General features: G+C 44.4%; 1 protein-coding gene across 4 annotated transcripts in view; it reads left to right on the plus strand.

Annotated features, from left to right (window-relative positions):
* The window catches only part of chd9 (chromodomain helicase DNA binding protein 9), a 78,502-nt gene that overhangs the window by 20,089 nt on the left and 35,827 nt on the right, over window positions 1-22,586 (plus strand). For 3 of the 4 annotated variants that reach the window (XM_080493440.1, XM_080493442.1, XM_080493441.1), the window contains exon 3: window positions 9,235-9,644. In XM_080493440.1, coding sequence (XP_080349566.1) covers window positions 9,235-9,644 — 410 coding nt within the window. Of the gene's footprint in view, window positions 1-5,779; window positions 6,847-9,234; window positions 9,645-22,586 lie in introns of those variants that run through there. The other variant, XM_080493443.1, reaches the window with a different exon arrangement.

Here is a 22,586-nt window from a genome sequence, read left to right on the forward strand (position 1 = left end):
CCGGGTGAGTCAGTCTATGGTGTCCTGCGGCTGCCAGACTCCACATGGATCGCTCCTCACTCACAAACCTTTTTTGACTCGACTGAATCCGCGGTGGAAAAATCGCTGTGCTTGCAGGGAGCCATCCCGGCTGTTTCTGCTGTTCTTTAAAGTCATAGTACTGTGAGCTATGCGTGTGTGTTCACCATCTCACTCAGACACATGAAATGTGCAGCAGCACACATGGATGAGAAACCGTCTGCGGGCAGTGTTTTCTCAGGCCGATGCAGCGGTCAGAGGTGGACTTTGCGCACTTGTTCTTTTGAGCTCGTTAAACAGTCCCATTTACCTGCGGCAGCATGAAGGTGTGTATGGCGTTATATATTTTGATTTAATGGATTCAAAAAGGGACGATGGGCAGGAAGAAATTAGTAGCTTCCTTCTTCACATGGCAAAGGATATCAGACAGTATATTGACATGCCTTTAGAATAATTAGATATTTTAACAAAACGCCTGCACAACATCAAATTATTTTCCTTAGTTTGCTGATCTGGTGCAGAGTTTCATTCAGCGAAGTTGTTCGGCTTTGTGGCCAGTGATGCTCTTCTCCTTTGTATTGTTGTTTGGATTATAATTTGCGTTTCCATTTGGTGCTGTAAATACATTTTGTTGGCAGAAAGTGTCGAACCATTTGGTTGACAAATACTGAGATTTGAGGGAACATGAAGGGCTTTACTCGATATCGTCACTCCTCTGTCTCTGTCGTAGCTTGGATGCTGCTCTGCACTTTTACTTTTAGTTTTTAGCCCTCGAAATAGTCTAACTTTGCAAAAGCCCTGCTCACCTCTTGTGTATGGTAAAATTAAAACACTTAGATTTTTATATCTTTAAGGATCAAATGTTTTAAATAAAAAACCAAAACATTTAATTTGTATTTGATCAATTAAAGGATATTTTACAGATGCTTCTTCTTTCGCTTGCCTATAAAACACAATTTGGTTACTGTATTGTTGATATTTAGTGAATGGGGATTATTACTGAAAGGCCATTGAACTGGTCCTATTAATGATCACTGTGAATGGGTTATAAATCAGCCTATCCCTCGTGTTTGGGCCTATATGAGGTCAGTTCACTCAGAAATACTCAGCCTTCTGAGTGTCACTGGCCAGTCACGAAGGCTGCTTTGTGAAAATTAGGATCAGACTCTTATTTTCCAACTAGAAGTTGAATTTTCTCTCCTATATCCGAGCACAGTTGTACTTCAGTCAGAGAGCAGCATGCACGGCTCAGCCCCTCTCACTCTTGACCCTGAATAAAGGCTCATTAATGCGTGGCGCTGTATTTAATTGGTTGGGGAAGCATTGCTTTGCATCCTGTCTCCTTTCATTTATCAACTTCGCCGCTGCCTCACACTCCAAGTCTGCCTCCAAAGTGGTCTTTAGCCGGAGGCCCAATTAGCGAGGCCCATTCTTTTTCCACCCGCCACCACCCACACACACACACACACGCACACGCACACACACACACACGCGCACACACACGCACACACAACTATTCAGTGCGTTCTGCGTCGCCGTGACGTCTGATGACGGTTGACAAGGTGCCTTCGATGGTTTTATTTGTGTGAGAAAACCCCCTAGGCAAAGTGTATCTTCAGTAAACAACACCACGACAATGTTTTCAGTGAAGTGTGAAACGTCAGGAAAAGGTGAAGTCAAGGTTGAGGGTGAAAGTGAAGAAGCCTCTCCGCACATGTTATTAAAATATCATTTAAGTGAGGCATAGTTGTGGAAAAGAGCATCTGCCAGCGTGACTGTGTGAACAAATCAGAGTCAATCATGCAGTCGTTGATCAGAGGAGTTTGTTGTGCTTTTTGATGCGTTTCAATTTTTATGCACAGATTAGAAAGATGCGTGTTTATACTAATTTGATAATTTACGAACGTTTGCAGTAATTGCTCAAATATTTGACAAACCGAATCAAATCAATCAATCCTGTGGGAGACGCTGCTTGCTCTGCTTTAAGAGAATAGTAATCTATTCATTTGAGCATCAGTGTTCTTACTCCCCTCAGTGTTTGAAAATGTGTTTTGATTTTTATCCACTCTTTGAAAAAGTGATACCGTCTCTGATTGCAGTTTATCTGTGTGATCTTTTGATTTTCATGATGACGTGTGGAGCAACTGTTTTTCATTACAGCAGTTGTTTTCCCAACTTTTACATGTCAAAGTAGTATTTCCTGTATTTTGAGTCCAAGCCAGCTCAAAAACAACACAAGTCAAAAGCCAATTGAAAGTACAAGTCAGTGAGCAAGTTGTTTGTTAAAGTTCCTATGAAATAAGACATACATTTTTTAAATTCACCATTGAACATGAAGTTAAGTTATTCTGCGATCTCAAAGTAACCGTATTTGCTTCATCCTCTATCTGAATTTTGGATATGTCAATCTTCACGTTTGCCTTCTCTTTAATAACTACAGTAAAAGCTTCAGATTACAGCTTTGAACAGAGGTGGAACATAAAGCACGATTAAATCACACTCTAATATGGAACATGCCCACTCTTAAAGATTTCCCTTTTTTACACTTAAACCTTTATTAGAAAGCACATTTTCATATACAAACACTTAAGAACCAAAGAACCAATGCCACTTGGGAAATGCCTTCATGTTATACTGGCCTTAAAGACAAGTTTCTACACCGTGGTATTGTCCAGTTCCTATTTAAAATTTTTACCCCCCAAAATACATTCATAATAAAGTCACTTAGGTTTGGTTCGACTGGGCATTTAATAGTGATCAAATGTTGCAGCTGCCTGTCTTATGTTGAAAATCAAAGCTTAAAGTGTCATATGAAATGAACTTTGTAAGTGTTTCATACAAACTTATTGAAAGGAAGAAAGACCAGCTGGTGATAGATGAATGGATGGAAGAAAGGAGGAAATAAAGAAAGCCCTGACCATCGAGTTAAAACCATGACATAATTCAACGTGTCAGTCATCTAATAGCTTCAACGAACATAAATAGCATAGAGAAGACTTGCAACATAACCCAAAGTACTGAAGTCCACCAACAGAACTGATGTCCTTGGTCTTGCTTTAGGTCAGGACAGCGGGTTTGTCCACCTGCACAGTCTGAATTAGATTGTTTTTATAACTGTCAAAGTTCAGGGCTGAAATAACCAATAATCAGATCAAACATGGCGTCTCGGCCGATGGCGAATGGATCAAACAGCCTTTCTTTGCCATTCGCTGCACCGGGGGAAATGTCATCAACATCAGGTGCCATTATGTCCCAGCTGGCGAAGGATTTGAAGAGCGGCAGCTTGCTGCAGGCGCCGAAGCCCCGGCGGTTGCGAGCCATCTTGTCATTCTCAGTCGGCACACCGCGAGCTCTCAGCTCTCATTTCCCTAATGGTGAGTTAGTGGAGACTCACGGTGGCGCGGGAACGAAATGAGAGCAGTGGCTCACTAATACGGCGCCTTTGATGAGGAAGTAATGGAGTGCTCACAGACAGGCACCTGTGCCTCTGCAGCCAGCCCACCTCTCACACACACACACACACACACACACACACACACACACACACACACACACACACACACACACACACACACACACACACACACACACACACACACACACACACACACACGTTTTTTTTCTTCTCTCTATCCGCTTCCTTTCACCAGCTCTGCTCCTCCCCTCCCCTCCTCTCTCGTCTCTCCTCCCTCATGTGTCCTAGACAGAAGCCACTCCCCCTCATACGGAGCTGCCAGGGTTGTTTGCATATTAACCGTCTCGTTGCCAAGGAGCTCGTGGCTTCATGCCATGTGACCGTTGAAGCATGTGTACATTGGAGACTGATATTCTCTTTTCTTTGGATTTTCTTTTTATCCCCAATCTTTGTTTTCACACAAACAAGAGAAAGTGTTTTAGCATCACTAACAGCCACTTTTGGGCTAAGAAGTCTCAGTTGAACTAAATGTTATTCAGACTCCGTACAGGTCTGTCATCTCCCGTCAAGCAGGATGCCAAGTACAATATAAGTCCACTCACCCCTGGCAGATACAATAATGGATGGCTCAGTGTTGTTTTCATTTCAACTGTGACAGTTCAATATGGTGGATGCGCAAGGAAACATTTTTTTTTCTTTATTTAATAAAGCTTTGACTTGACTCCAATGGCAGCGTGGATGTGTGAGAGTGTAGATGACTGGTTCTACCCCCCCCCCCCCCCCCCCCAGGACTGTACCCTAGTGGGCATTATCTGACAAAGGATTTGTTTAGCTTGGAGAGGACGGTTGTTGCTCAGCTCCCAGTTAGCATGCAGTCTGTTTTAAAGTCCAAACTCCAAGGCCTGGCTTGTCTGGTTGATCTGATGCCTGCTGCTGCTGCAAACACTTGGAGAGGACAGCCATCGCTCTGCTCACATGGCAGCGAACACTGTCTGTGCGCAGGAGATGCAAGGCTGTCGCATGTAAAACAAGACGAACCACAGGGAGGTGCTGAGAGATCTCCCAGGCAGGCCACGCCGTTCCCATTCGGGTAGTTACACCAAATTTTATTTCGCTTATCTGCATAACATGCAATGGAAAGGCATATTGTCCGTAACCTACACACATTCACCCACATATTTCACACCATACTCGAAGAAACTCACCAGTAGCATAGTGAGAGGACTGAGGATGGAGCTCTATCGCAGGTTATAAAAAGTAACATTATATGGGACATGCATCTCTTTAAAAAAAAAAAAAAAAACTCCCTGCCTGGAGGTTATAAAAGCAGAGAGAAACTATTTCATGTTTACTCAAATCCGTGCAAATCCTGGTTAGTTGTAGTTGTACGTAAGAATATTCCATATTTTCTGACTTGTTGTGGTGGTAATGACGTCTGCTCTGAGGCATTGTGTTTTTTTAAAACCCCATCTAAGTCATAAACAGCCATTTTGTGCTCTACTTTTCAAAGTTGTCGTCACTCTCGCCATTACAACAGCTTGTCAGGGACATTGCATCAAAATTAGAACCCTGCTCACACTGAGGTGGGCTGGAACATGAGAAGTGAATTGGGCGGAAAAGGTGTCTGTTCAGCAGATTTTGCACAGTAACTACAGGCTGCAAAACAAAAAAAAAAAAAAGCTGATAGGCTATCTGTCAGTAACTCAGGCCTGACCCAGTAGTCCCGAGTACTGTACCTGGCTCTAAGCCAGCCCTGTGTCTGAATAATTCCCAATCCCATGTGCCAGCCCGAGCACATGGCCCCTGATCTCTCTGTCAGGAGTTCTCTGAAAAGACTTCTCACTGTCTGGCTCATGAGAAGAGAAGAATGTCTTGTGTTGGACACATCCCAGCTTCTTCGCTCGGTTTCTTTTGTCTCCAAGAGTCATGGCAGAGTGACCCGACCTTGACCCCACAGAAGTGGCCGATCGCTCCTGTGGAGACAATGTGTGCCCGATAGGCAGAGGGACTTGGCACTCTGCCGTGTTTATTTCTTATCACTGAGTTTACCAACTGGAACTTTTCATGTTTGTGTATTTTTAGCCTTTGGGAATGAGTCAAATTGTGTGTTCTTCTCATTCTTTGTGTTAAAAAGCGCCGCGAATAAACCGTCTCGTCACTGGCAGCAACCAGCATGAGGACAGAAAAAGCCACGATGTTGACAATCTGTGGCGTGGGAGAAAACCAGTACTTTGGGGGTTAAGTCGTGAAAGTTAATGTAATAACTGCTAGCACCATCTGCTGGCCTACTTCCTTACAAAGAGAGAGAGAGTGAGAGAGTGAGTGAATAAGTGAGAGAGGGGCAGAGAGAGAGCGAGAGAGAGAGAGAGAGAGCGAGAGAGAGAGAGAGAGAGAGAGAAAAACGAGTCTGGGTTTTAACGACATCTCTAATATTCATGCTGATGCATTTTGCTGCTTTGTGCTTTCATTTTCCGCCGCTCAGCCTGCCAGACTCTCGAGCTCGCCACACACGCCTCAGCCAGGGAGAGGGGAGGGCAGCGAGGGAGAACCAGGAAAAAGATAAGTGGGGGGGAAAAGGAAGAAAAAAACAATTAGGCAAACAAGAGAGCAAGAAAACACAAAAGCCCTTTTTTTGTGTGTGTAATGAAAGGAGTAGCCTACCTTATCCCGTCTGGCGAGGAGGACGAGGAGAGGAGCGGCAAGAGGAGAAAAGCGGAAAGACCGAGACAGAAATAAGAAGGCTTGGAGAGGTACTGGAGAGCGCACACGAGAGGCAGGCGGAAAGAGGAATCAATGAGAGGGGAGGAGAGAGGAGGCAGGGGAAGGCAACTCTGACACACACACACACTCAGAGAGAGAGTGAGGGAGCCGGACGACGGCGGAAAGCAGCACGCAGTGGCAGAATGACGGCTTCCTGGACTGCCACGCACCTCCTCTACCGCCAACAGCGCTGCTCTCTCATCACCCTGTGAAGAGACAAACGGGGGTGAGAGAGAAAGAGGAGAGGAGAGAGAGAGAGAGAGAGCGAGCTCCCATGCGCTCCTCTTGAGCCCTGCCCGCTGGGGAGGAGGAGACGGAACAGCTCCGGCGCTCTTGCACTGCCTGAGGAAGAAGAGCTGACCGGGAAAGAGGAGGAGGAGGAGGAGGAGGGGAGGCATAAACGAGGAGCGAGAGAGAAGAGAGAGGGAGGGGAGGGGGGGGACTCACATACAGCTCAGGAAAGAGTGAGAGAAAAACGACTGTAGAAGAGGGGGAAAGAGTGAGTGTGTTTTCTGGAGGAAGACGTGAGTGAGCAACGGAGGGAGAACAAACCCCGGCGAAAGGGCAAGGCTTTTGTTAGCCGGTTGGAGAGGGGGAGCAAAGAGGAAAAAAAAAAACCCACCATGTCTACAGTGAAGAGGCCAAGAGGAAGGGTAAGTGAGCTGCTCTCAGAGCTGGGAGGGAGGGAGGGAGGGAGGGAGGGAGGGAGGGAGGAGGAGGAGGAGGAGGAGGGGCCGGCAGTAACTGAACAACCTCCTCTGCTACTGGCTCATGCTGCACTGCCGCCATCTTGAACTCATTGCTGCTTTTTTTTTTTTTTTTTTTTACCCCTCCCCTTCCCTTTATACACATTTGCTTTGCTTGTGCTAGACCTTATCAAGGCATACTTCACATACAGTGTTTTCTCCCTCCCCACCCCCTCTGGTCTCCTTGTTCTATGTCTCGCTTTTCCCGTAAACGCTGCTCTCAAAACTGCTCTACGGTTTATGTACAGTGTATGACCTGTGTGTGTGTGTGTGCGTGTGTGTGTGTGTGCGCGTGTGTGTGCGTGTGTGTGTGTGTGTGTGTGTGTGTGTGTGTGTGTGTGTGTGTGTGTGTGTGTGTGTGTGTGTGTGTGCGTGTCCTCCACGAGTTTGAGCCTGTCAGTCACCGGAGAGTCAGGCTACATGTGGAAACAAGGGGGTGTGTGAGCGAAGGGGAAGGTGTCCGGCCCAAATGGAGCTCACTCTACCTTTTCATCAGCCGTAATGGTCCTCTGCGTTTTCACGGGACGCCGTGCTGCTGGAGAGATTGAAATCACTGCAGTGCTGGCAGGCTGTAATTTCAGTTATTTATAGATGTATTACACAGCTGCAGTGCTCTCAGTTTTTTGGTGCATTTTTATCTTTTCTCTCCCTCCCTCCCTCCCCCCCCCCCTCTCTTTCTCATTCTGTTTTCATATCGCTCTTTCTCATTAACGTGTGATCACATTCTTCCACTCTTAGCATTACTTTCTACAGCTCTCTCTCTCTCTCTCTCTCTCTCTCTCTCTCTCTCTCTCTCTCTCTCTCTCTCTCTCTCTCTCTCTCTCTCTCTCTCTCTCTCTCTCTCTCTCTCTCTTCCCCCCCTCTCTCTTTTCACCATTAACTTCAATGAGAACATTCCAGCGTGATCCAGTAAATTTCTTCCTAATAGCCACAGCAGCGCACACGTGAAAATCATAATGCAGCTCTTGTGTGTACAAGTGTGTGAGAGTGTGTGTGTGAGAGTGTGTGTGTGTGTTTGTGTGTGTGTGTGTGCGCATGCATTTTTTCCCCACTTCCTTCCAAATGAATTGCGAGTGAGTCTGTTCCATCCCCCCACTTCTGTAAGGAAGGTTCAAGCTAATTCTTTTTATTTAGCGAGCAGTACAGAGGTGGGGGTGGGTTGGGGGGTGCTGGGGGGTGCTGGGTTAAAACCTCCAAAAAAACCAAACTGGAAAATAACCCGGGATCAGCCCCACCTGCTCTATGTAGGCATACGCAACACATTTTTAGATTAGGTCATCCATTTATGGGTTCCCTCTCCGCCGGGCTCAAGGCCCACCACAAGGCGCTTCTGTAGGCATAACTGCAGTCACGCCATCTATTATTCACGTATTATCATGTATCAGGCCGGCTGGATTATTTATGTCTGCGAGGCTCACTGTAACCTGCCACATCCAGCCACTGTTTTGGTCTGCTTTTGAATGGCTTACTCGGCTCACAAGAATTGCTTTTGTATCCGACTTTCTCCCGTCACATGGCTGCTTGAAAGTCGTCCCCCCCCCCCCCCCCCACCTTCTCAGGGCAAGTGTCTGATAGCGGAGTAAGATAGGAGGCTGGGAGTTGAAATGAGCATCAGGCAGAGCGACACGGGTCCACGCCCCCACTGCCGGCATCGGTGATGGTGACAGCAACGAGCTCTGCTGTCTGGGTGGTTCACACAGCCTCAGCCTCCACAAGGGTTTTCTCAATGACTGAGCTGCAGTTTTGTCCGACTCATTGTTGCATCCCCTTTCTGTTTGCACCGTTTTCTTTTCTTCTGTAAGATGATCTTCCATATTTGATTAACAAAGCTGGCCGCTTGCTGTACAGTGAAAAATGGCGGATCTGTAAAGAATTTTCAGATTCTCTCGTATTACTCATCTGTTAGCCGAGCTGCACGGGTCTATAATGGAAGCATATGCTCATCGCAGCTAAAAATATGAATATGGTTATTTATGGCTTCTTATTCTGGCATTACTTGTTCGATGTTACAGAACACAGAGACAGCTGTTTTGAACAATACTTCACCCCGTATCTTGTGTATTTATAGGATTCGGATGTGATTAATATGAAAGCGGCTGAGAAAAGTAATTATTTAGAGGAGAAATGTAGTCGTTTGACAACAGAAATTTTATCATTTAGCTTTCCTATATGAGGATTTTGTGTCTGTCTTTCCTTCCATTATGAGTTTTAGTCTTCCACAGGTGGTGATTATGAAAAGGCATCATAACTGTAAATACTCATTATCTTCCTCTGTTTCTCTCCCTTTGTCCTCAGCCTCGAAAGAACGCTAATGGTCCTTCAAACCAGGTGCGGGTTCTCAGCCCCCCGATGAAGACCAGTTCGTCGTCTTCCTCCTCATCCTCTTCGTCCTCGTCCTCGTCCAGCTCCTCGTCGGAGAAGAAATCTTCGCGGAGGAGTCACCATCAGATGGAGTCAAACCAACAGGACAAGCAGGAGAAAGCCAATCGGATAATATCGGAGGCTATCGCCAAGGCCCGGCAGCGAGGGGAGAAGAACATCCCTCGGGTGATGAGTCCAGAGAGTTTCCCCAGTTCGTCATCACAGTACAAGTCCCACCGTGACCGCGAACACAAAGGCAATGGCAAGGCTCGTCCCAAAATGAAGGCCTGTAGGAAAGCCTGCATCATTCCCTCCTCCAAACCCAAGCAGAAGGCCAAGATTGGGTATGTAGTCCCAACTGTTAGTGGTGCCCTGAAGCCACTGCAATGTACAGTTTTTTTGTAAAAAAAAAAAAAAAAGGAAAAAAAATCCACTAAGTAGAGCTTTGATCTTGTTTCTTTCAACTCAACTTGTGCTTAAACCGCTGCTGCATTTCATGAGTGAGAACGAGCTAGTGACATATGCCACTGGTTAACTCTCTGTTACTGTTCTGGAATATTAGAGATGGAGGGCTGAAAGAAAGACATAAATCATATATATAGTCTAAACAGAGTGGTGATTCATTTATGTGTACTTAATGGTCAGATTTTCAGTGGTTGGGAAGAATAGACACCATTGCAGTTGCAATAGTGTCAAGTCTGTTGTGAGATATAGTGGTTTTTAATGTATTTGTAACCACGGAGGAGCTTTAGTGAATTCCACTGGTTTCCCCTGCTTGTGTATTAATTTGTACACATTTTTTTTTTTTTCACTACCCTACATTTTCTGCATGTGGTTGCCAAGATGGAAGCTCAAAGTTCAACCGAATTTACTGCACGCCATAACAATAAAATGGGCTCGGTCGTCAGCATGGGAGGAGCAAACAAAGACTGCATTTACATGTGAGACAGTGGAGCCGAGTATGTTTAGGCAAGTAGTGCTGATGTATAGATAACGTAATCCGTCGCCCATCCCCCCCCCCCAAACCCTCCCCACCCGACCACCGCCACATTTCACTGCCAAAAGCAGTGTGTAGCTATAAGCCACACCCAGCACCAGCTATTAAAATATCAGCTGGTGCAGATGTGGAGGCAGAGCCAGGGAGACGAAGGAACAGGGGAATGTTTAAATATGGAAATGTCACATTGTACTGCCGAAAAAAAAGAGGAGGAAAAAAAAAACCCTCGCATTATTGTTTTTTAAAGCAGCAGCACAGCGAAGGCCTGTATTTTTGAGACATAGTGTGAGAATGACTGACAATGGTCAATAAAAGTATCTGGCTGGCGGTTCTGTTGATTAATAATTAGATGAGCCAGGCAAAAGGAGAAAAGCTGCACAATATAATGGACTTTCCCCGGTGTGTGTGTGTGTGTGTGTGTGTGTGTGTGTGTGTGTGTGTGTGTGTGTGTGTGTGTGTGTGTGTGTGTGTGAGAGTTTGTGTGCTTGTACTTGATAATGAGAAAGTTGTGTCAGTGCTGATGTTAGGGAAACAGTGAGATGACAAAGGTATGTATCGTGGTGATACAGTTTTGCTGAGGCTCACAGTAATTCAGATGTCTCATGATGAACTGAAACAGTGGTGGAGCCTTGCCAACAGAGAAAGGCTGTGGCCCCTCCCTCCAAACTCAGGTCCTCAGATCTGATGAACACCTCAGAGCATGTGAAGCCTCTCCCCCCCTCCACATCACTGGTGCCCACCAAAGGTGTCAACCATTGAGCAAAATCAGGGGTGGGCACTCCTGGACTTCCAGGGTCACATTCTCGCCCAGTTTCAGGCCACGTTTACACGGACTAGGGTATTTGAAAAAACTGTGATATTTCTCTGCGCTTGGGCCGCGCATTCACACATAAACGCAGCTGCGACTCACCACAAACAATGATTCCTGAAAACACCGGCCACGGTAGAGATGTGGATAAACTCTGTGTCTCCGGTTGCATCTGAAGTAGGATAGGTGGAGATTTATGTCACGATTCATGAGGTGGTGTTTTTTTTCCAGGATTCTGATGGGCTATTATGGCTTCATGCGTCTTGTTACACTGCCCCCTACAGGTTTGGCATGCTCATAGTTGCTCTGAACCAGGTGTGTATGTAGGTTTTTGTCAATGAGAGGAGGGTGGAAATATCCGTTTTTGTAAAAACCCAGGTACGTGTAAACGTGGCCTCAATGTGCCCTGACTTCAACACACCTGATCGTAATGATTGGCCCGTTATTAGGATTTCCGCTGCACTTCATCGCTACACATTCATTAAATCAACGGGTGTAGGAGCAGGGGAACGTTGAAAACATGCAGGACTGCGGCCCTCGAGGACCAGGATTCCCCACCCCTCAACTAAATGATTGCTGATCCGGTAGCATCGACATGCGTGCTAATTTTGGATCATTAATTTAAGGTTCTGTTTGATCTTGTTGTTTTTCATACTTCTAAAGTCGGGAGGCTCCCTCTGGCATGGTTGGTCTTTTCATGCACAGATCGAAAGTGTGTCAGTTGATGAAACCTTAACCTTTTAATGAAATGCAATCCAACACACGTTAGCCTGTTAGCGAACAAGTTGTCAGTGGTCAGTCTTTCAAATGTGTCACGTAGAACAACCCCTGTTGTTACAAGTTAATGAGCTTTGTTACCCAAGAAACCACACTTGGCCTACATTTAAAAACAGCATTAGATCAAAATGCAGGCAACAGAGTCCCCTCGTCGTACCTAATATAGTCTCAATCAGCCTTTTTTAGTGCTCATTACCTCATGCACTCCAGCCATTTAAAACATTAAATTAATTTTGATTAGAAGACAGACTGTTTACTTGTGGTTTTAGTGCCTAATGACATGTTCAGATTAAGCAGTGTTCAGATTAGTGGTGTGGTTCCCAAGTCTGGACCCAATTCCAAAAATTTGTCTATTAGAAGAATTCATCACAGCCACTGTCTCACCCATGGAGTTCTTCATCCACCTTGTCAAGATGTTTTCACACAGTGCCGTGGCTTCTTGGTTCAGAACTCACCCTGACATAACCTTGAATCCAAAAGGTGGAAATAAGGCACGTTTGACGTAACGTTCACGGCTTTCCCCCAGTAATGCTCTCCTCAGGGCCGAATGCACGCTGCACATGCAAGTGGGATTGTTCTGGTGGCATTTATTCCGACTGAGATCTCTGCAGAAGCTTAAAAAATGTACAAAGGAGTGAAAAATCTGGCAGAAATTCCTCAGTTGCCCGGACCAGCTCTGCTGAAAGATCTACATCGAAGATAAAGCAGTTCTGACGCCTGTCACGTTCTGCGCCTGTGCTGTGTTCAGATCTCAGTCAAACCAGCCTGGAGTTGTGTAGGAAGCGGACTGATATCAGCTCTTTGCACCCGGCCTTGCTCTACTTGTTTGGTGCGGCGGGGGTGCATATAGCAGCATTAACACTTCCATGGGCAGCACTGATAGAGCAAACACACAAGGGGTGGTTTTAATCAGACCAGACCTGACAGGTGTGAACACACCTTTGATGTCAGCAGCTGAACCTGCTCATAGACACATCTCTCGCTTCTCAACTAGAGTGTGGCAAGAGTGAATTCCTTTGAGAAATTTATCATATGGCATGCAAAACAAACAAACAAAAAAAACAATCAGAGGTTCTGAGTTTTCAGGATGACCAGCTCGGCGAAGTCAGAAACATTCAGTAAACTGAGCTTCACTCTCCAACATTATAATACATTGAGAGTAGAAGCCCCTGAGCAGGGACTTTTTGAGGAGTAAATTAATCTTCCTTGAACTAGATTTATATCCTGATCCCTCCGGTGTAAAGGCTGTCAGACTCCTCAAAAGCTACCTTTCTACCTCGAAAGGTCCTCTGTGGGAAACAGCTTAAAGTTCTGTCACGTTTCCATCTTTGTTTTGGGATTTTGTTTACGACCTAAATCAACTCAAGTTTTAGTTCCTTGACACAGCCACATGCTTTCAGCCTGGAGTTGGTGTTAATGCCATAACGTGGTGTTTAATTAACCTCATTAAAGCCTTGTAAAGTCTGACAGATGAATAGTCACTTTTGTGTGATTTACGATGCACTTTAAGTGCCCGATGACACACAGTTATAAACACTCAAACCTTAAAAAAGTGACTTCATTTCAGAACGGCTCTCGCTTGAGACCAAACCACAGTATGAAGTGAAGACCACTTTACAAGGCTTTTGAAGCTCAATTGTAACCTCTACCTTGGCCACAAGTACAGTAATACTATGTGTGCACTGGTCTGGTGTGCCTGTTATGTTGACTGAACCTTGGACCAGCCGGGCCCGTTACAGTCACATCAAATCTCCTATTGACACAATGAACAAGGACAAATGTAACTCTTTAACACAGTAGTTTGTCCACCTCGGAAACCTGAATTGTGGGATAGCAACCTCAGCTGGTCACATGTGTGTCATTCACATCTCTTTAGTATGTGGCTCTTGCTTAATGTCGGTTTACACCTGGACCTTCTGATCCGTCTCTCTCTCCGGTGCAGAAATGGTGCAAATGTGGGAATGACATATAGCTGTCTGTATAAGACAAGAGGCTTGTGGGAGTGTGTGAAGATTTCATCTGAGGTGTGAAGATTCATAGCTTGAGATTCTTTTGTGCAAAAAAAAAAAGAAAAAAAGAAAGAGCTTTTATACTATTAGGAAATAATGAACTGAAAATGTGGAGCAGATTTTTTATTTTTTTTTCAAAAGAGATCCTTGAGAATGAAGCATAAAGACCAACATTAATTTAACACTTGACAACCATGTAGGCTCCGTTGATGGAGGAACACACCTCAAGCAGCAGCCTGTGAATTTTTTCCTCTTAATCACAAATCATCACGTTTATTCAAGCTCATACAGCGAGGGTTTTGTGCATTGTGCTCCTAAAGAGCAGGGACAAATCCAGCAAGTCCAGTTTTACTGAGGCAGGCCAGACGAGACCTTGAGTCATGAGGAGTCACAGGCTTACGACACTGTAATGTAAACAGAAAAAACTCGAACATACGCACTGCCATAATGTCCTGGAGAGCACATGACCTGATTAAGAGCAGACTCCTATTTCAGCACATTCTTTTAGACCGCTCTTCAGCAGAGAAATTACACACTTTGATTTTGTTTTTTTCCATCAAAAGAAACAAAGTAAACAAACAGACAAAACAGGGAGTGACGGCATTTGGACGCAAGTCAGACAGGAGGAAGTTTTCTTGCTTGCCGTAACAAACTTACCAGCAGTAATCCAACCCCGAGTCGGTTGTTACAGTGAGTAACAGTGTGAGGGGAGCATCTGCTGCTGTGAATTTTTAATGATGACATTTATATTTTGATCATGGACCTTTTATGGGCCTCTTTCTCAAGCACATAAAGCAACAAAATGTACTTGAATCAAGGTTGTGGTGTTGTGTCTGTGTCCACCTTGAACTTTTTTCTTCATGTTCTCCGTGCTCGTCCGTTTGGACGGCAGGAAGTGACGATGAGCCGATGACGCGGGAATGGACGGTGTCTAATTCACACACATTCTCATGCATTGAGTGCAGACAGACCTATCATGGTGTAAACATAACCCATTCGTTTTTTGACACATGTTAAGAATTAGGGCGCTGCAATGAAAAGGATTGTCAGTTTATTTTGTCAGCCTCGCGACACGTCACTGGAACGTGTACCCACCTCTTAATTTGATGAAGACGAGCCAGTGCTTAGAGATACATACCGGTGGAGAGGGCTATTCATATGCTTGCACCACCTAGGATTTCCCCATAAAATATTAATGCTTCTTGGCTGCAGAGGTACTAACCTTCCACTAAAGTCATTACTTCAGCCTCTGCTCTGTCGCGGGTGTGTGTGTCTGTGTGTGTGTGTGTGTGTTGGTGTTCACAAAGCTGGAGGTAGTGTGTGTATTCAATGTGGAGTGCATGCTCAGCCTTCCATCGCATCATCTCACTGTTCTTTAAGCAGAGAATGGAGCCTGAGATAAGACTTTTATCGTAATAGTCTGTGTGCTCAAGGGTCTGTTTCTGCAGACCGCTGTACCATCACTGCTACCTATTTCTGTTTCCGCTGCAATTGCTTCTGCCGAATTACCGGGATTCCGCACTTTCAGCGTTACTTGGTTAGTTGCTCTACCAGCTGCTTGGAAAGCAACTGAGGGGTCATGTGATCATGTGGAAAATCTGTCTTATTGGTGAACAACATGGATGAAAGCAGCTGATTTTAAATATGGATGCGCCAGCCGCTGTGACAGGTGGACAAGACACTAACGAGAAAAGAAGAAAAAAAATCATATATACACTACAGTAGGTCCTTAAGCAATTCTCACGCATTATGTGGTGGAAATAATCAGGGCTCCTGATCAAGCGCGTCTTCATGGACATGCCTCGACATAAAAGGTTTACATGAATTTGAGTTGATGTTTCATTTGGACGAAACAAGACATGAAAGTCTGCTATGGTGGAAGCGAGTTTAGAAATCTCAATCTTATTAATAATAGACTGGCTTTAATCAGTGTAACTGTGTAGAACATTTCTCAACGCCAGAACGCGGATCAAATAGCATTTAGACAAATCGAAGCTCTTATGCGTTGCTCTTGGAAGGGGAAGTAACCCTGGGGATTCATTCAGCGTCAACTGTTTTAAAGAGAAAAGAAAAGCACTGCAGGTGTTTGTCCCGCAGCTGTTGTGAATCAAAAAAGGTCTTTATTCATGTATGTCCTTGAGCGTAAAAGTACGTCACATGTGAATGTGATTGTGTAGGAGACTATTCTGTGAAGGTTTTTGAATGTCTATCTATTGTATCTGTGTCTTTACCTCCAAGTTACAAAAGTACATATTCATGTTGCAGTAGGATCATATTTACCCGCTGTATTGTTTTTTAAGCTTTCACTCATGAACATATCCATCCAAGCCCTTTTGTCATTGAAAGGTAAATTACATACGCGATCAGCGAGAGGAAAGGTTGACCACAATTTTTTTTTTCTTTTTTCTACACAATTCAATTTAATATATGCGCCGCGGAAGGTCAAGAGATTTCTTTAAAAGGTAAAGCATGTGTGCGTATTTCGGCATGTCTATTTTTAATCTTCTAAAAGACTCAGATCTGCTAAAGTGGAACTAAGGCAGTGATAGATTTCAGATTCGCTCTCTGTTTTCCATATGCACAAATGAAAATGTTACCCAGCATTTTTCACCCAGGGGAGAGGCAAGGGTTACTTTCTCAAGCAAGGCATGATCGATCGCAGATCTCTGCAGGCTGAAATAAGCTTTTTCTAGGCAGCCTACCTGCTGAAAAATTCCCCCATATAATCATCAGATGAAAGCACCTTGCTGCTCATTCCCCGTTTTTTTTTTTTTTTGTTTGTTTTCTCTCAATCTCCACACACCCTCCTCTTCACAGTTTCTCCCCCCCCCCTCATATGAATTTGGTTTATCCATCACGCTCGGAGCTGTGCATCCAATGTTTCCTGTAAGTAGGCATGTGCTAAATATGCTGATACCTCAACGCAGCAGGGTAGTAGGAACATATCAAACAAAATGGTGCTTGTGAGATCAATTACATGATAGAAAATGGAGGTTTAAGTCTAGTGTATATGCTGCAGTGTATAGCTGTTCATATTTTTGGCACTTTCCTGCTGGCTGTCTAATCTCTTCTCCCCTTCACTTTTTTTTTTTTTATTAGAACAAGGCTAAAGCATTTTTTTTTTTTTTTTTTCTTTTGTGTTTTCCTGCATAATCCCTCACAGGGTGTGTACGTCTGCATGTTCACGTATGTCTGTGTGTGATATACCAACGTGTTTGTGGTCTTCTGCATGTCTTCATGCAAATATCCATTTTAAGGGTGTTTGCGAGTGTGTGTGCGTGTGTGTGTGTGTTTGTGTGTAACAGAGAGAAAGCGAGAGAGCTGCCCATTTTCAGAAATGTTAGGATGAGTAAAGCAGAAATCCCGTGTGGCCATGTGTGCTGTGCTGATACAGTATTTGTCTTTGAGAGGGGGCTTGATGGTGCCGTTACTACAGTTTCCAGTTGTGTGGCACTGAGATTATAGCCTCCCATTCATAAGAAGGGGGATTTCCTGACAAGGACCTGCACTGCTGTGTCAATAAGCCCCTCAGGATGAGAGATGCACACAAACACACGCACACACACATGCACACACACATGCACACAGCTCACTTAACAGCAATTTTGAGGATGACTCAGTCACACACATTCACATATTTTTATTTTTTTTAGGGAGACAAACATGCTGAAGCACCACTATGCAGCTCCATCCAATCTTGATTCTATTAAAACCAAACCTCTCACACATACACTCCCAGTGGCGGCATGCCAAGTAGGGCAGGACAACACTGGGGGGACAAGGGATGGGGCGGGGGGATTTGGCACAATAGAGGGATGGGCGCCAAGAAAGCTTTGAGCAGCAACTCGCGCTGTTGGTGTCGAACTCGCTCGCTGTAGCCCAGCATCCGGGCTCACTCCGTAATGTCAGATCGGGGGCAGCTGGAGTCTGATTAGAGATGCAAGATGATGTGTGGAATGTCTGCAGGATGGCCTCTTAAAATCTTGATGAGGAGGCAAATAAATCATTTTCATCTCCATCAGTAAAAAACATTAATGGCAGCCCGCGCCCTCCAGGTGGGAGTCCACGTAATGGGTACAAATAAAAGGTGAAGTGGAAGAGTGGAGGTTGAAGGCTTTTCGAAGGTTGAGGACGAGGAGTAATGGCGCCGGTAGTCGGATTAATAAAACAAGGTTGAATTTTTCTGCAGAAATAAAATGAAAAAAACAACCCTATCTTCAGCTTACATGTTTTCAAAGAACATTTTGGTCTTTATTTCTGGAATGAGAGTGAATATAAGTCAACAAGAATCAAGTGTAATTGAACTGCTGTCAACACTGCAGCTTCCTTGTGCCACTTAACTGTTTTAATTTTAGAAAAACCGCCATTTCATTTCTTCCTCAAGTGAAAAAAAAAAGAAAGCAGTCGTCACAATAGACAGCTCCAGTTTAGCCTCGCTCTGTCCTGAAAGCGTCAGGTTTTGAATCATCTCGGTTCACAATGGCTGGTTTTTTAGATACAAGTGGGCCAACCGAGTACGAATCAAGAGGATGAGCCTCAACGTGAATCTCAGTTCACCAGTGCTACTTGGACTTAAGTGTTTTGTCTTACTTCACTTACTGCGACTTTCGTAATAGTTTCCTATCTAGTTAGGTAGCAGCCACAAAGTTGAATCAAATCCATTCTATACAAGCTTTTTAACTTTTGTGCGATTTGTCCGGGCTGCAACAACTTTATTTGCACAACTCCTTGCCTCTGGAGCGTTGCTGTTTGGCAAACTTCTGCAAAAGAGGTTTGCAAAAAACAACCTCACATGTTTAGACTCATTCACTTTGTCAGTAATTCTTGCTAAATGTCTTATTCTCAGTCTCATACGTGAAGCTTTTATTTGCACTGTCGGTAACATTACTAACTCAAGCGCTTCAGCTATATTCTGCCTCTGAAGACATTAGATTTTCCTCTCAGCTCTGCCAAGCTGTTGGTTTCATTCAAACACTCAGGTCAGTGGATATAATTTCTATCATTCTTTATACGTTCTTCTTTTCAGGGAGACTTCACTGTGACCCTGAAGACTAAAGCAAGCCACTTTAATGCCTCTTTTCTTGGCGAGGGGCTGAGTTGAAAGCCCAAGTTTTCCTCCCTGTCATTTGAGTTAATATATTTCAGCTTTCGGGGAGGCTATCCACTCACAGGGAGCTTGTACATTAGCACCAATGTTAGTAAACCCCTGGGTGGTCCGGTATATCCGCACACAGCAGGGTGGAACAGGCTGGAACCGCCACTAAGATGTGGTGTTTGCTTTGTAGGCTTGCGTGCATGCATGTGTGCTTCTTCCTGATCCTGAGCTCTAACTATCCCATATTGCGCGCTTGAATGCAGCAGATGTCCGAACCAAGGGGCCGAGGAGCCGCCATCAGTGTTCTTCATCTGCACTGCCTGTCTCTGGCTCAAGTGATGATTGTACAGGCCTCCAGTGTCTTGTTTTACAGTTCATATTCCTCCATATGGGGATCAGAGAGAGGCTGTAGCCCTGTTATATGTTGTTAGCTGCTGAGCTGCTGTCTGGTGATGTGACACTGATGTTCTGCAAAGCCAATATCACAGCCAGCTTTCATTTGGTCAAGAAGGAACATTGTGTTTCGGTCCCTGTTCACTTGTATCTCTTGTTTTCTTTTGCGTCTATTTTTCTGGGCATCACAGCTGGTTATTTTTTTTCCCTCCCTCTCATTGTGTTGCTTTGACTTGGCACATTTCTCAGCCATTCATAGTGTCATGTGGACATGTAGTGGTGTTGCTTTTCACAGGAAGTGATGTCACCACGGACATTACCGCCCACATTGTCAAAAACACTCCCAAGGGGCATGTTGCGTGGCAACCAAACACTGTCATTGTCAAAAGGATTGGAGAAATATAATATCATTTGGGGGGAGGGAGGCACCGGTGGAGGGGACAGCTCTTCAGCGCGGTGCTGATGGAAGGATGTTTTTTCACAGAGATCATAGCAGGTGTATGAATGAGTGTTTGTAACTCTGTGCTTCGCTTAACCTCCTGCTTCTTGTCACTTCAAGCTCTCTCTTTAGATAAGGCCTTGGATCATACATTTTATTTTTCTTCTAATCAAGTGCTCATAATCTGTCAAGTAGCAAAACAAGCATTTCACATCTCAAAAAAAGAAGATTTCTACCACAAAAGCATTACTGCGGTCATTTTCTAGTTTAACCACTAAAGATGTCGAGGCTGTAGTGAAGTGTACTAGAAAAACTACATCCCTTCTATTCACTGAACGTTTGATTCCCACCCACAAATCTGAAGTTCAAAACAGCCCTGATAATTACAGCGAGGCTCGATGACATTGGAGAAATCAACAAGACCCAACTAGATCTTTGACTCCATCCAGTAACGCCCTCTCTCTCTCTCTCTCTCTCTCTCTCTCTCTCTCTCACACACGGCCCTCCAACGCCATGCTGCCAGAAAAACGCATACGTTCATTGTCTGACCAAAGCTGGAGATAAATACAAGAGCGGCAAACAGCAGCAGACTCTTGTCAGCACTATTGAACTCCATTATGACTTATTCACATGTAGTATAATCCCAAATCCTCCCAAAACAAGCCAGATAATTACATGCCCAACTGAAACACATCATCAGTTTTCAGTCCCTTCGACTCTCTCAGCTTTATGCGTCCTGGCTCCTGTATTTTCTTTTCTTTCCATCTGTGGATGGAGCTTTTTTTTTTTTTGTCAGTATTTTACGACCAGCTCGTCAACATTCAGCAGTATCTGTGTGTAGGACTTCAGGCAAGTGCGGTATATTGTGTGGGCTGAATGGGCAGGTAGGTGTGCCGTTCAGTTGTTTAATTTGTACTGAAAAGATCAGATGGACTTGATACAGGCATGTGGCTGCCTCTCATTTCTCTTCTCTTTATTCTTATCTACTGTACCTCTGGTGTATTGACTGCTATCAGGATGTAGAACCATTACGGGAAAATATAGGAAAAACACTGAATACATTGCTCGATCTACTCTTTCACACTTTGTGTAATTGCTCCATTGTTCTGTATGCATATTGTTGCATAATTCATATTATTGAAAATGAGAAAAATACAGTACGCTTCATTATGAACAAATGAATAATGAAGACACAAAAGATGAGGAATTGTCAATAAAATACAGGCTGTGATATTTCATGGGGTAAATTTACACTGTTGACCTGTTGGTGTTTGGCCCTTTGTGGGACTGAGTTTGTTTGCAGTGGACTTTCGGGACCTGAAGCACTTGTTGACTTGTTGACTGATTTATTGGCAAGCAGGATAAGGTGTTGGTCAGTGTGTTAATTGTGCACAATTACCGAGAGTCTCTAATGCATTGTCGTTTGAACGAGTCCCTGTGCGAGGTCCTGTTAACTGGAGACATTCGGTATCTGCTCCAGCACCAGTCCATCCAAATAAGGCGTCTGATTTTGTAGTGGAGCTTTGGTTTCCTTTCTAGGAAGGTAAGGGGGACTTTTTCAAGTATAACTGAAGAACACAGTTTAGTTGTGCAAAAAACACAGAGAACTATATATATATACGTATATATATATATACACACGTGTGTGTGTGTGTGTGTGTGTGTGTGTGTGTGTGTGTGTGTGTGTGTGTGTGTGTGTGTGTGTGTGTGTGTGAGAACACTCTAAGCCAGAGAATTTGGCGCCTGTGGCTTGTAAGAGATAATAATGTGGAAAAGCACAAGATAGGAAGTGCCTCCATATGTGGTGAGAAAATATATGGGGAAAGGTCAGATAAATAATATGTGACTGTGTATGAAAGCGTGAAACATGAGAAAATAAACTCAAAGCTTCATTTTTATTTATTTCTTTACAGTCTGCTGATATATTTTGGTTGCTGCTATCTAACATCTACAGTATCTTAGCAGTCTGTCTGAGCTCTATAATTGTCCATTATCATGTGGTGGGAGTCTTGCCACATATCGAGCCGGTTAGTATGAAAAGATATTCAGTGTTTGCAAAATCCAGTGACACCGGCCTGATTGGGCAGAGCAGCGGGAAGCTTGAGCCAAGTAACTGGACTTTTAACGCCATAAACTCTCATTGTGGGAACGGTAATAAGTGTGAACATTCCTCACAATCCTTCCAGTGCAGCTGCTAAATGTACGTTAGGGTTAAAAGCTGCACGCTGACAGCTGCGCAGGGAGGTTTTCTTACAGAAAATATAAGGACGCTGTTGCAAATGCACCTGGGTTTAATGGACTGCAGTGCAGCAGAAATAACCTTACGAATGCTTGAGCTGCTCCAGCGTATTGCAGACCGGCGCCCACCTGATGAGGGTTTTTTCACGTGGAGTTTGCAATCGAATGTCCAATTGTTGAGGGCATCTATCCATCATGCTTCTGCAATACATACAGTCACCCTCTCACCCAAGCAGCTCCCATTTATACACCCATCTGAGTATTTACGCTTGTAGTGGAGCGAACTGGTCCAGAACAAAGCTAATAATAGTGAAAAGGTCACATTGTCGCTTAGGCTGCATTTTAAGCGATGATGAATTTCATGCTTTTATGAAACACAAGTATCATAGTTTCAATAATAATGCCATGTGTTGCTAAATGCTGTTTTCTGATAGTTCTGGAGTAGCGAGTCACAGGCTTGCAGGGTGTTGGACACAATCTGACAAACGCAGAGAGACAGACAATCACACACACATTCACACCTATGGGCA

This window comes from Lipophrys pholis, assembly GCF_963383615.2.
Source record: "Lipophrys pholis genome assembly, chromosome: 2".
Lineage (NCBI taxonomy): Eukaryota > Metazoa > Chordata > Actinopteri > Blenniiformes > Blenniidae > Lipophrys > Lipophrys pholis.